Source organism: Uloborus diversus, chromosome 3 (assembly GCF_026930045.1).
Source record: "Uloborus diversus isolate 005 chromosome 3, Udiv.v.3.1, whole genome shotgun sequence".
NCBI classification, from domain to species: Eukaryota; Metazoa; Arthropoda; class Arachnida; order Araneae; family Uloboridae; genus Uloborus; species Uloborus diversus.
The window spans coordinates 14,923,960-14,937,366 of record NC_072733.1 but is presented as its reverse complement, the minus strand read 5'-3'; the positions used below and the strand labels follow the sequence as shown (position 1 = coordinate 14,937,366).

Sequence of the window (13,407 nt, the reverse complement as noted above, 5' to 3'; positions counted from 1 at the left end):
CCCTTTGAGAAAAGACTGACTCTTTATGGGTCCACGTGGTATTTCGGTGATGACGCTTATCAGAAACTCTAGAAAAACATGGCTGCCGCCTCGGAGGTTAATAGTTTTATGTTGTAAAAGTTTTAGCTTCTTACCCAAATTTTAAGAGGGTGCTCAATGACCCCTTAATTTAACATTAGCCGTAGCATAGAAAATGCCAAAAATTTAGACATTTTAATTTCCCCTGCTGTTTTTTTTTTGTAAATAATTATTTTATTGCAAGGTATATTCTTATTACTAGTGTATATTACAATATGTAGCATTGTTTTTTTAGTTCAATGTATATTTTAACCCCCTCCCCCCTCCCCATACTCATGAACTTTAGGGGAGGGGGTTGAGCACCCTCTTTCAATTGAAATAGGAAGCTAAAATTCTTCCAGTATATTACTATCCACAAGTCTAAAAATATTGAGGGGTGTGCTGTTATCTAGGAGAAACTTTGTTTTTCTTTACATGTATTTTTAAACACCTAACTTCTAAACCAACTTCACTCTACCCATTACTTTGTGTTCAATTCTGAATTTTCACTGTTTTGTTACAAACTGATTTTTGTCTGATCAATTTAATTTTGGTACTTCAAAATTTGTAAATAAAGTTAGGCATTGTAAACTCCTTACCAAAGTTCTATAAGCAAATGATGTGAGGCTCTGGGATGGAGGGGGGTTAGGAAATTGTTTTTTAGTTTGTGACAAGGAAAAGGAGGGGCAAAAAAATGAGGGACATCGAGCAACTTTTTATATCAATATGGAAATGAAAAACAGAGTGAAATGTAACAAGGAGAGAGGAGGGGGTCAGGTGAAGAATGACACTTCCCCTAATGTTTTCAAAGTTAGATTAAATTTGACTTCAGTTTTGAAAAAAATCAGTCGAAAACCCCTAACCCCATTCTCTTAATTTTACCAAAAATTGTCCAAACTTTGCTATTTTGGCATCAGTTTTCAAAATTCTTCCGGGAGAGGCCTTTGAACCCCTTTTCTTTCCGGAACTTCTTCTCTCGACTGAAACTGAGTTTTGAAGACTTGAATTTCTGACCGACCTCCCATCTCTGTCTTATTACTAACATCAAAGACAGTATAAAATTTCGTTTTTAGGTCTTGTAACGTTTGGTATATAACTTTTCTGTCAAAGCACTAAATTGCGCATCAAAAATTTTTCAGTTTTAAACTTGTCTAACCGTTATTTCAATTCACTCTCTTTTTTTTCTGCCTCAGATTAAATGCAATCATTCTATACAGGGCTCTTCAAAAATTCTCCAATTGGGAAACGTCTTCATTAAGGCCGGCTCTGTAAAAAAAAAATTATGATTTTTTCTGTATTCAAGTGGAATTATTCTGAAGCTCCCTAATATTTTTAGGTGAGTCTTTTTTCTTAAATTAAGTTATCCCGTATTCCTGCTGAGCAACCGATATATTTGTTGTTACTTTCTTTGTTTTCATACTAATCATAAATAAATATATTTTATATTATATCTTTTACATCAATTTTGTGATTAGTTTTCTATGGTATTTAAATAATGTTTACTACTAATTCATAATTAGCACAGTAATTATTTATCTTATTTTTAACATTTTAAATATATTTTGTAATGTCTCTTTAACACCTAGTTTTATACATTTATTAATTCAATTATCAATACTATTATGAAAAAAAGCAGAAAAAAACGGATCCGTTTATAAAATATTTTTTATGTATTTAACAGTGGTCTCTCATTGTGCAGTATCTCTACCAGTTTGTTGATGGTTCAACGTCGGGCTCCAAATCTTACTCCAGTAAATTTTTAAAAGGCTGTACGACTCTGAAAAGGATCCCATAGTTGGTTTTAAGCCATTAGATTGCAAGTTGACCCAACGATATTGAGTAAAGACCAAAAATATTCATTACTAATGTCACATGCCATAAAATAAGACGTATGCTCGCCTTATCTTGCTAACCGCGATCTGGGGGAGGTAAATATTTCTTGCTGTCTGAAAACAGCTAATAGAAAATTAAGATTGTACACTTCAAATATTAAACCACCAACTGAGATTCAAATCTTGGTTAAGTTTATTTTTAGATGTATATACTCCATCTGGTTTAGAAAAAAAAAATGACCATTCTCTTAGAGATGGAGCTAAGCATGCATGGGAATTCCTTCGTACATAAGGTGTTAATGTAATTGATTTTGTCAATTGCTCGAAAAGGTACAGATTTAATCAGGGGCGAATTTATAGTCTATTCAAGGGGTGGCGGTTGAAAACCTAAAATCCTTCTCTCCCAGACCCGGTCAGTGGGAGGTGGTCAAAGAGCAATTGCTCCCCCCACCCATCCACTATGGGTTTGAAAAGTAATATTTTACACATAAGTGAGCATAGTTTTTTCTATGGAAAATACTATGCTTTATTTTTTTTTACAATGTGAACATTTTTTTCGACATAGGGTTCATAGGAGTGAGTTCTATACTCTAAATTTATGCCGAAAATAAGTGAAACTGTTGCGAAACAAGCCCTTAGAAAACAAAGGTCAGTTACGTTGATTTTTTAAATAGTTATGGAATACCCCTCATGAGTCTCCCAACTTGCTCTAAATATTCATGCTTTTGAACTTCACACTTCTCTAATCCCTCAGAAGAATGTTAATGGCTAATATAATGCTCTCTTTTAATTCAAATAAAAGTAATGGCTACGAAACTGTTGGAAACTGAAAAAAAAAAAAATGGTGGGTGCCGTTTCCAATAAGTGGGATGTATAGCGCGGAAATTGCAGTCGTATTTGGATTCAAGGGGTCATTTTATGTAAGAATCAGCAAGAATCATGTCAAAAGCATTTTTATTTATTTTTTTTTTGCCGAGCAGTGTTGTTAAAGTTAAAAACAAAGTGGGGAAATTATTGGAAGAGGGGGGGGGGAGCAAGCTTGGGTTTAAAGTGTTTAACGCCCTCCCCCCTTGACTAAACTACTGTCTAAAACTAATTTAAAGCAAATTTATAGAATTCATTTGATTAAAATAGTAGTAATTGCTAGTATATTCTTTAATTTCATATTATTGTTTTCGGAAAATGACGGTTATGGAGGGGGCGATCGCCTCCACTGCCCTCCTAGTAAATCCACTACTGGTTTTAATAATGCAGTTAACAAGCTTTATAAGTAATTTCATAATTTTTCCTCAATGAATAGAAATTTATATTCTACAAGCAGTTCTCATTTTTTGCATATTTTTGTAACCGTATACAAACTTTGCTTTTTAATCGAACTTGTTCGTACATGAATTAGATTATAATTAAAGACCTTGCAAATTTTGAATCTCTACCCACTTCAACAGCCACAATTTTAAAAACCTGTTTTTTTTTTTTTTTGTTTTTTTTCATTGAAATTTAGACCTCTTGCCAGAGCAGAGGAAATTAATGCGGGGATAGGAAACTTTGTACAGTAATTTGTGCTGAGTTAACACACAAACCATGCCCACTTATATGTAAAAAATGTTAGTTTTTTCAACCCGGGAGGACATGCGGGGGTCATTTTATGACCCCAAGCCTTCTGCAAATAGTAATTGTCAAAAAACTATCCATCAGTTCATTATTTTCTTATCAGTAGCGAGTTTGGTTCCCCCTTCTACCTTTTGGTAGCAGTTTGAATTGATTTGTTTGTGCTCCGCTAAAACATGTTTAGTCAGTTAGTGGGTTCATAAAATGACCCTGCCCATCCTGCTGTTTGTTTCACAGACCAACTACTTCAAATGGACAATACGGTTGTTTTGTTTATGTCCCTTCAATATTGAAGTTATTTCATGTAAAATGTAAAGCCAATACCACACGAGAAAGAAATATGTTCTTTTTAAACACTTTTTGCACATAGTGAAACAAAAAATTGTTTCATCATTGAAGAATATGGAGCTAAAAATTTTTTTAGAAGAGAAATTCTTAGATCATGAAAATTTCAGCGAATATGATACAGAGTTGAAAAAAATGGAAATACTTTAAAGAAAAGTGAATAACTGACTTTTTAATTGCAAAATATGACATAAAGTGGAGTAAAGTGAGACAAGATTGCCTTGAATGTAGCGATTTTTTCTTTTTTTTTTTAGTTTTGATAAAAAATTAAACATTTTAAGCATTAGTTCTACAAGTTTCTGCATCAAAAATACCAATAACAGCATTATAGTTGTTATTAAGTTTGTAAAACTCACTTAAGTGTGTCATAAAGTATTATTATTCAGAGTGTCTGAACTTGATTTAAATCACAAATGTAGAAATGCTTTCATTATAAGTGTTGTAAGGCTCATTTATAAATCGCACTTACATCTAAAATTCAATTTTAATGTCGAAAATTATAAGATGTTATGGTTTTAACAGTAAACAAGTCGAAAAATGATGTTTTTATCAGCATATCACTATATTAGAGTTTTGATCTGGTGTCATTCAATGACCCCCACACATCCTAATGTTTGCCCAGGAAGCGCAAGATCTCCCGGGTTAAGTGAGGGGGGCCATTGACCCCCTTCACCCTAACCCCTAAAATTAAGGACCTGGTTCAAGGGGTGTGTTGTTGATGTGATTAAAAATTCGAAGTACTGCAACGTATTAGGTATGTAGCTACTTTGTAACGTTTCCTCGTATTCAAGGAACTTTATGTAAAATTCTCAAAATTCAAGTATCTTGTCAGAGCAGAAGTCACGAAATTTTTCAGTAATTAATGTTAGGGAGTCGCACATTTTCCACACTAAGTGCTCTGCAAAATTTCGATTTATTCAGCCAACTCTATTGTGCAATTCAGGATTGATATTTTCTGGCCCAGTCTAAATGTTTTCTCTTCATTGCAAGTGCTGATGACCAATTTTTGCTCGGTGTTCTTGCAAGTCTCCCAGATTCAATAACCCTTCATCGTATTGTTAATGAATCCAAGGTCACATTCATAGCTAATAATTCTCTCTGAGGGTCTGTAGTTGTTTCACAAGGATGCATTTTACAATTTGATACAAGAAATTTGGCTGCTTGAGGTGTGGTCTTACAATTGCATCAATATTTATTCATCCATCTTGGAGAATGTCCCAAATTTTTTTCCCAGATTAATAATTCTTAAAATGCTGTATTCTCCAACTCCAACTGCTGCAGCAATGTCACTCACACTCATAGAAGTTTGCTGATTAATGGTGACAATTCTAGTCTTTTTTTCCTGGGAAGTGATATCCAATTTTTAAACACACTTCAGAAACTAACAATTCACACAATAAATCACTTCTTATAGCAACTTAAGGGAGAAAATTTTCAACACATCATGATCACATGGTCAAACCAGTTTAGATCAGTGAAGGACAGTTGTATGTTGCAAGAAAATGCAGTTGAAACTGATTTAAAGCAGAAAATCCAAGAGACAGGTACATTTTTCTCAAAAAATATGTTTACCCCAAGTAATTTGCAAGGTACTGTAGCTTAAAATAGCTAGGAAATTCAGAAAGCCAATGGCACCCTAAATCATTTACTAAGAAAAAATCTTGAAATAACACACTGAATATGCGCAAAATGTAACCAAAAATTATAAATATCATCAAAATCTAATGTTTACTGTCTTATAAAGAACTAAACAATGAGACAAACTTAACTCTTTCCAATATACGAGATGTTGACACTAAGAAAACATGTTTAACTCTTGACTATAAAAATTTACCTACCTCATTAATTAAAAACAAAATTTGCACCACAGCAGAATCTAATTCATGTTGAACACAAATATCTACACCAGGTCGCCCAAATCTATTTTAGTTAAAAAAAATTGTGCTTCAAGTTTTCACTAGCCTAAAACTTAGAAGTCAAAATGAGGCAATGAGAAGCAAAGGGATGTCAGTGGACTTTTTAAAGTTTCGGGTAAAACATGTTTAAAGTCCAGATCCTAGGTAGCCTGTAATTGAATTTTTCCCCAAATCATGCTGTACTGCAACACCCACCAGAGCTACTATATTTCTTGCCCAAATACGGAGGAGAGGTCCTCCTACCAGTTGCACTATCACCAAATTTTAAATTTTAGCACTGATATCCCTTTGCTTCTCACTGCATCAAACACAGTAAAAATATGATACAATGACACTTTGTTACATTGCATTTTGTTATATTGCTCTTTCTGATATATTGCACTTTTCCTTTGTCTCCCAAAAAGTTTATTTTTAATGTTGTTTAACATGTGACTTCACAGGGGAAAAAAATGCTACACTTCTCTAAAACAAGTATTTTTTCCTTTTTGAATCAATGAACAAAGCTGGTAGGATTTCCACACCATAACTTCAGTGCAGTTTAAGTTGTAATTTTTCATTCTCATTCCAACGTAAAACAACAAAAATATTTAAGAGGTTTTTTTTTGTCTATTTACCTAAAAAAAACAGGTAGGTAAATTTTCTTTGATTTTGAATAAGAAAATCATCCTAATATGATAATAAATGAATCTTTTTGTAGGTGCATATGACATCATGTACAGCACAATTGAATCATTACTTTTTATGATCTCGGTTATATCAGGTCATTGGACGTATCATGCTTTTTTGTTGTCTCCTGACAAACACGATATAATCAAATGGAATTGTATTTTAGATGATGTAATGGTTTAAAAGGAATTTTAGAAAACCATACAACTTATAAATTTGGAAAAAATGTTTAACAACTGTTTTTTTTTTCTTCACCTTAAAGTTACCAACTTTGCTTGGTTAATTTAATTATCCAGTCTATAGCCAATATCTTAAAATTTCAAATTTTTAAATACAGTGAAACGTTTTTGAGAGGCCACCTGTCTTAAGTGGCCACCTCTCTTAGCGGCCAATTTTTCATGGCATGGATTTTTTAACCCATGCCAGATTTAATGTTGAAAACACCCTTAGCAATGGCCATCCAACCCTTCCAAACAGCCCCCTGGTGGATGAGGCCATCCTTTTTTTCAGGAAAATCTATTCACTGCCTTTTTCTAATCAACGGCCTTTCACTTCAAGTAGAAGAAGTCTTACCGTCTGTTAACGAATTCCGATAATTTTGAAGTAAAAATGTCACTCATGCTTATTTTATTATTTAGTCAGTGTATGTCTGTGATCTGAGTCGCAAACAACACTGTCGAAAATAATTTTTATAAATCTTGAACAACATATTGAAGTTCAAAGCATTACGAGCACAGAAAATTGGTGAGAGCATCAATAGAGTACAATTTCAAACTCTTTCCAGCACGAAATAGCAGTGGAGCACTTTGATACACTGCCAACTCAGAGAAAAGTCTTCTAGCTATAAACATTCTGCGAAAAAAAACTTTTCAATCAAATTTAATATAAATTGAGATTGGTTTAATCTAACTAACCAGTTCGGTGCGAGCATTATAAATATTTTTACAACAAAAATCTAATTTTTTGTGCTTTCAGGCATTAATTTGGCCAAAGACAATCAGTTTTTTAATATGTTTTGTAATCGGCAGCAAGCTAAATTTTCAACTGAAATTATTTCTCGGATAATAGATAAAGTCATCGGAAATTAGGATGCAATGACAAATAAATTGGCTACAGACTTACATTTTAAACAAAAAACAGAAGAGTAAAAAACTTGAGATAAAAATTGTATTGATCCTTTTTTCAAAAAATGTGAACAATAATTTATTGAAATATTAGTTCCCCTTTCAGAAATGTCTCAAACTTCATTTCATGTGTTAAAATTTCTTAGATTAGGTGAGACTGGGGATACTTGATCCCCACTTTAGCTTTCAATTTTTTTTTCTGTTGCAAATTATCAGATTTGTGTGTTTTTTTTTTTTTTTAATACGTAAACAAAGGTAATTTTTTCCTCTATCTGACAGTATTCTTTTAGTTGAAATTAGACAGATAGTTTTGGTAAAATAATTTTTTACAATGATTTCATAAAGGGATCATGTATCCCCACATCAAGGGATACATGATCCCTTCATGGGGGATACTTGATTCCACTGAGAAAATACATAGACTTTTCATTGGATCAGCAATTTATTTACGGATTTTAGTTTTCTACATAATGCTTCTAAAATATAACACTATTTCTAACTTTCTTTATTAGATTATAATAATGTGAACACCAAATAACATTGTTTTAAATTCCACTACCACATTTGTAAAAAAAAATGTACACAACCCAAATGAACTTATGATGCTTTTGATCAGTTACTTATTCTCCAATACAGTTCTGAAGAACATATTTTATAAATGAAACTAACAATTCTTTTAAAGTAGCGTAATGAAGCTAAAATTACAATAAATAAAAAAACTAGGATGACAAGCACAAAGATCAAATTTTCTTCTTATATTGCAATAATAAAATTAAGAGTCATTTTTTTTAAAGCTGGACACTTTTGATAGTAGATGTCTTCATTTTTTGTAAAAATTTCAGGATATGTTAGTGGTACTAAGATAAGAAAAAGTGAAGTTTCTTTTTCTAAAAAATCGATTTGTTTGTCCTTGAGTAGGGGTCAAAGTTTAAAGTCATGGAAAAAAAAGAGCTAAATATATGATTGCTTTGCTTCAAAAGCCATAAGTGAACCAAGCAAATTCTTTTAAATGTGGATACTACTTAATACTAGGTACACACAGGACCATGCCAAGCCTGATCTGTGCCATCGTGTAAACGTCTTTGGAGCGCCTTTATGGTCTAGAGTTTGAGGAAAATATAGTTAGCACCCGGAGGGAGATTTTGTAGACAAATATAAAATAGAAAAAAATACTTTTGGCATTTAATTTATACAAAAAATAATATGTGAATATTTAATTTTGCAATATGGTGTACATTTTTACTTCATATTTCGAAATTATTCCGTATTCAGCAGCTCCTCTTATATGCTAACAATGCGTTTTGGATGAAGAAAATATTTTAATATCTAAGTTAAAGCCATTTTGAATATCTATCTAAGTGTTGGACAATTAATAAGACTTTTATGCTGTTCAACACATGACAACAGGAGCAGTGGTGCAATTAGAAAATAGTTTTGAGGGAGCAAAAATTGAAAAAAAAAAAATCTCTTTTAATAAGAGGGGTCCGGGCATTCTCTCCAGAAATTTTTTTGAAACTTGTAGTTTGAAAAACGCAATTTTACACGATCTTAGGAGGTGTTATGGGGGAAAAGGTACAAGGGGCTCTGAGGAAATTTATAGATGTTAGATCCTTAAAACATGATTATAGGCCAAATTTACTGCGTTAGAATAAGGGATGTAACTCTGGGTTTTTCTACAAGATTTTTTTTTTGAAAAATAGATGGAAAAATAGATTCTTTTTCTCCCTTCCAAATTTTTGAAATTGAACTTTCAAAAACACAATTATAGGCAATTTTGAAGATTTTTACAAGAAGGGAAATCTAGAGCTTTAGAAACCTAAAGTCCTAGAAACCTAAATAGTATTTTATGATAAATAGGAGAAGTGGTTCAGAGGCTATTCTAACTTAAATTTCTCATAAGTCATGTTTGAAAAACCTAACTTTTGATGATATTAAGAGGGAGGTTCGGAGGCCCTTGCCCAAATATTTTCTGAAATTGAAGTCTTAAAAACGTGATTGACCATATTTGGTAACAGTAGGGCCCGCAATCTTTGAAAATTGAAGCTCTAAAAGAGCAATTAAAAGTAATTTTCAAATGCAGTTTTAAGCGATTTTTTTTTGTATTCAGGAGCTTTCCCAAAATTTTGCAAAATTGAAGATCGGGAAACAAAATTTGAGATGCTCCGTACTGCTTTGCGGGGGAGGGGAAGGATTCGGAGGAGTAGCATTTTGAAAACTTCCTTATTTTCAGGCGAACTAGAAAAAAGAAACGAAGTAGGATGGAAGGGGAGTAGCTATTTTAGCTCGATAATTAGATAAAATTATCGAGAATTTTTAACTGGAAGATTTTTTCAAAAAAGAAATGAAAGTTTTACCCCAACATCATTATTTTTTCCCTTATTAAACTCACTTTCTTTTCCGAAGACACGTTTTTTCCCCCCTTTTCAATAGTAAATATTTTTGAAAAACATTAAACTAAGCATTCTGGTAAAATTTGCCGGTAAAATAAAGTTCTAAAATATGAAATCGTTAAAAAGGCATTGAATTTAATATCTAAAACATTAATGTGCTACATTGTCCAAAGCTCTTTCTTTAATTTAATACACAAATAGTTGAAGAAAAAGGAGGTGGAAGAATTGAGTAATCAGGGTCAAGTCGTTACTTTTCGGAACTAAAAAATTTTGTCTACAATATATGTATTTTATGCACAAGCAAATAACATGCAAATGTGCTCACCGTATTTTTAATGTATGATAACATGATGCAGTGAAATTACCACGAACAATAGTTAAAAATCACAAAAAGACACATTGCACGAGTGATAATATAATGCATTCACAGCAAGAACAAAAATGGGAAATAGCAAATTTCTTGCGCTGCTTCGTATGCTCAATCGTGTGAAATTATAGACATACCTAGAGCTCGGCACCTTTTTAACTCTGATGGCGTCATGCGCCGCACGACCTTGCACATAGGGACGGCGTGGCCCTGGGTCATGCTAGCATAAATACTTTGATGGCTAACGCATGGCTTTGAGGGCAAAGGTCAATTGAAAATGCTACTTTTTTTCCTTTTTTTTTTACCTTGTTTAGGCCTGGATCTCTGCTAAAGCCATGAGTAACCCTGGGAAATAAGTATATGATTAACTATTCACCACAGTATAGTACAAAGAAATCTATAAGTAGCTTTTGCTTCTCTTGACTTTAGTAATTAAACGGTCTCAAAAACGATGATTTTTTTTAAAATACCCAAGTTTAAAGGTCAATAACTTTAATCGCAACGGGTCAACAATTTTGGGATGTAGTTATAGTCCGAGTGGTGTAGAAGGCCCAGGTTAAAAACCCATGGCAACTAATCAACTTTTTTAATTACGCCATCTCAAAGTCGATAATCTGAAACAAAAAGAATCACAGTTTTAGGTTAATTATTCTAAAATGCCTGAGTCAATAACTTTGAGCAAAAGCTGTAATTATACTCTACATGATATAGTGTTAGACTTATGTCAGAAAACCCTGAAATGTAATCATCTTATTTAATTAAACGGCTTCAAAAATGACGGTTTCAGTATAAAAGAGCGTTTTTTCATGCGTTTATATGAGTGCCACTCAAAATCTTATGAGCTCATACTTGCTTAAATACTAGAACGAATCAACAGCCTAATGTACTTAAAGCTCCCAAAATTTCATGCTTGCAGTGTAATAAAATTTTCTGTAACCTTGACCACAACATGGCAAATCTGATCCGCCATTTTGGAGCACTATATTTTGGAGATCCTAGATCCTCAGGATCATAGGCGGATTTACGGGGATGCCAGGAGGGGCGCTGCACCCCCAAAATTTTTGGTTGGGTTTTGAAAAAAATTAGTTTAGTATATTTCACTCAGAAACGCAGTCGGGAGAAAAAAATTCATAGCTGCTATACTAGTAAATTTACTTGAATCCAGTGTATCACCACGCGTTGATAGTGCAAGAAAAACATAACTGTGCTCATATTAAGAATTAAAGTTATTTTATCCATTTGGTAAATGGATCCATTTGTATCCATGGTAACTTTGTCATAGAAATGTAATAAATTAGTTGCACAAGATTTACCTTTCCTGAAACCGTACTGAAAACTAGTCAATAGATTATTAGTCTCTAGAAAATTTACTATCTTAATTTTCATCAATGTTTCAAAAATTTTGCAAACCACCGAAGTTAGACTCACAGGTCTATAATTTCCCGCACTCCCTTTAGACCCTTTCTTGAAGAGCGGTGTAATGTTAGCCAGCTTCCAGTCCTCTGGCACTGTCCCCGAATTTTAAGAAGCATTGAAAATGTTTGCGATTACATCTGCTAATTCCTCTGCACATTCAACTAAAATTTTCGGATAAATATTATCTGGCCCCGGAGCCTTCGTCTCTTTAATTTTTTTCAAATGAAGTAAAACGTCATCCCTGGAAAATACCAAGTCCTCAAGCTGTACTATGGCTTGTGTCTTGTTGGTGTCAACTGTTTAGATACAGTTATCGTTAAAAACACTCGAAAAAAAGTTATTAAGAACATTAGCAATATCACTATCGTCCTGAATTAAAATTCCGTGCTCATCAACCAGTGGCCGTACCAAATACTTAAATTTACGCCTTGCCTTACAATAATGGAGCCTATCTGCACTGTGACCTGTTTCTCTAAACCTATGAAAAGCAGTTGCTGTCTTTAGTTTCCCTGGAGACCCACATTGGCCAAATTTTAGTGTTGACACCCTTTCTCCTAAAAGGAACATAATCCCTAACAGTATTCGCTAGATTTTCCTTAAATTCTGCCCACTGAAGATTCACATCGCTATTGTCCAATCCAGAAGAAAAAACTGCTTTCAAACTCTGCCGAAGTGCCACAAAGTCAGTATTTCTGAAATTGGGCACAAACCTAAAATTCTCTACTTTGTGCATATCAAATTTAATCCCAAACCTAATACTGTTGTGGTCACTATCTCCAATGTGTTCCCCTACACATAACCCCTGAACAAAGCCTTCCATGTTGCAGAAAACTAGATCAAAAATCGCATCCTATCGAGTACCCTGAGTTACAATTTGATCTAAGAAACAGTCACCAATTACTTTCAAAAATTCCTCTTCTCTCCTATTACTATGGTAAAAATTATTCCAATCAATTCCTGGAAAATTAAAATCTCCCATTATAATGACTGACCCCTTGCTAGAAATTTCACTAATAATACTAAACATCTGTTCGTCTTGACCCTGGCTTAAGTTGGGTGGCCTATAAATGTTCCGTAAACGTAGTTTTTTGCCCTTATTACTAATCAACTCCTGCCAAATCATATCAATCTCATTAGGTTTATCATTAATTACCAATTCATTGCAAGTTAAAGTGTCTCTGACATAAAATAAAACCCCACCACCTCTTTTACCTACTCTATCTTGTCTAAACAAATTATACCCAGCAATAGATAATAAATCATCATCACTTTCGGTAGCCCATGTCTCGGTAACTCCAATTAATATCCAACCTCTCGTCTATAATTATGCTTTTCATATCTTCCATCTTGTTCCTAATACTACGAGCATTTGTATAAAAAACCTTAAGTAAGCCCATCTTACTTTTATTTAATGCTGCACGATTATTTGAATCCCAACTGTTAAAATCTTTTCTCTTATTAGCCACCCTATTTCCGTTTCTACTAAAATCCCAATAGTTAGTACCCTTTCGAATTCTGCTCCTTAAACCATGCCCCCCATTCCAACTTAGTTTTTTGATTCTGAAGCCTCTAAAACCAAACCACTAACCATTTTGATCCCTATAGAACTCAGATGCAGGCCATCCCTAGCAATCCAATCTTGTTTACATTTACTCCACACATCAATAAACTTGATACTACGCTTAA

At 33.3% G+C, this 13,407-nt stretch overlaps 1 protein-coding gene across 1 annotated transcript in view; it reads right to left on the bottom strand.

Moving 5' to 3' along the window:
• The window catches only part of LOC129218040 (syntaxin-binding protein 5-like), a 215,511-nt gene that overhangs the window by 177,942 nt on the left and 24,162 nt on the right, over window positions 1-13,407 (bottom strand). Inside the window, exon 3 of the mRNA XM_054852219.1 lies at window positions 5,681-5,762. Coding sequence (XP_054708194.1) covers window positions 5,681-5,762 — 82 coding nt within the window. The remainder of the gene's footprint in view (window positions 1-5,680; window positions 5,763-13,407) is intronic.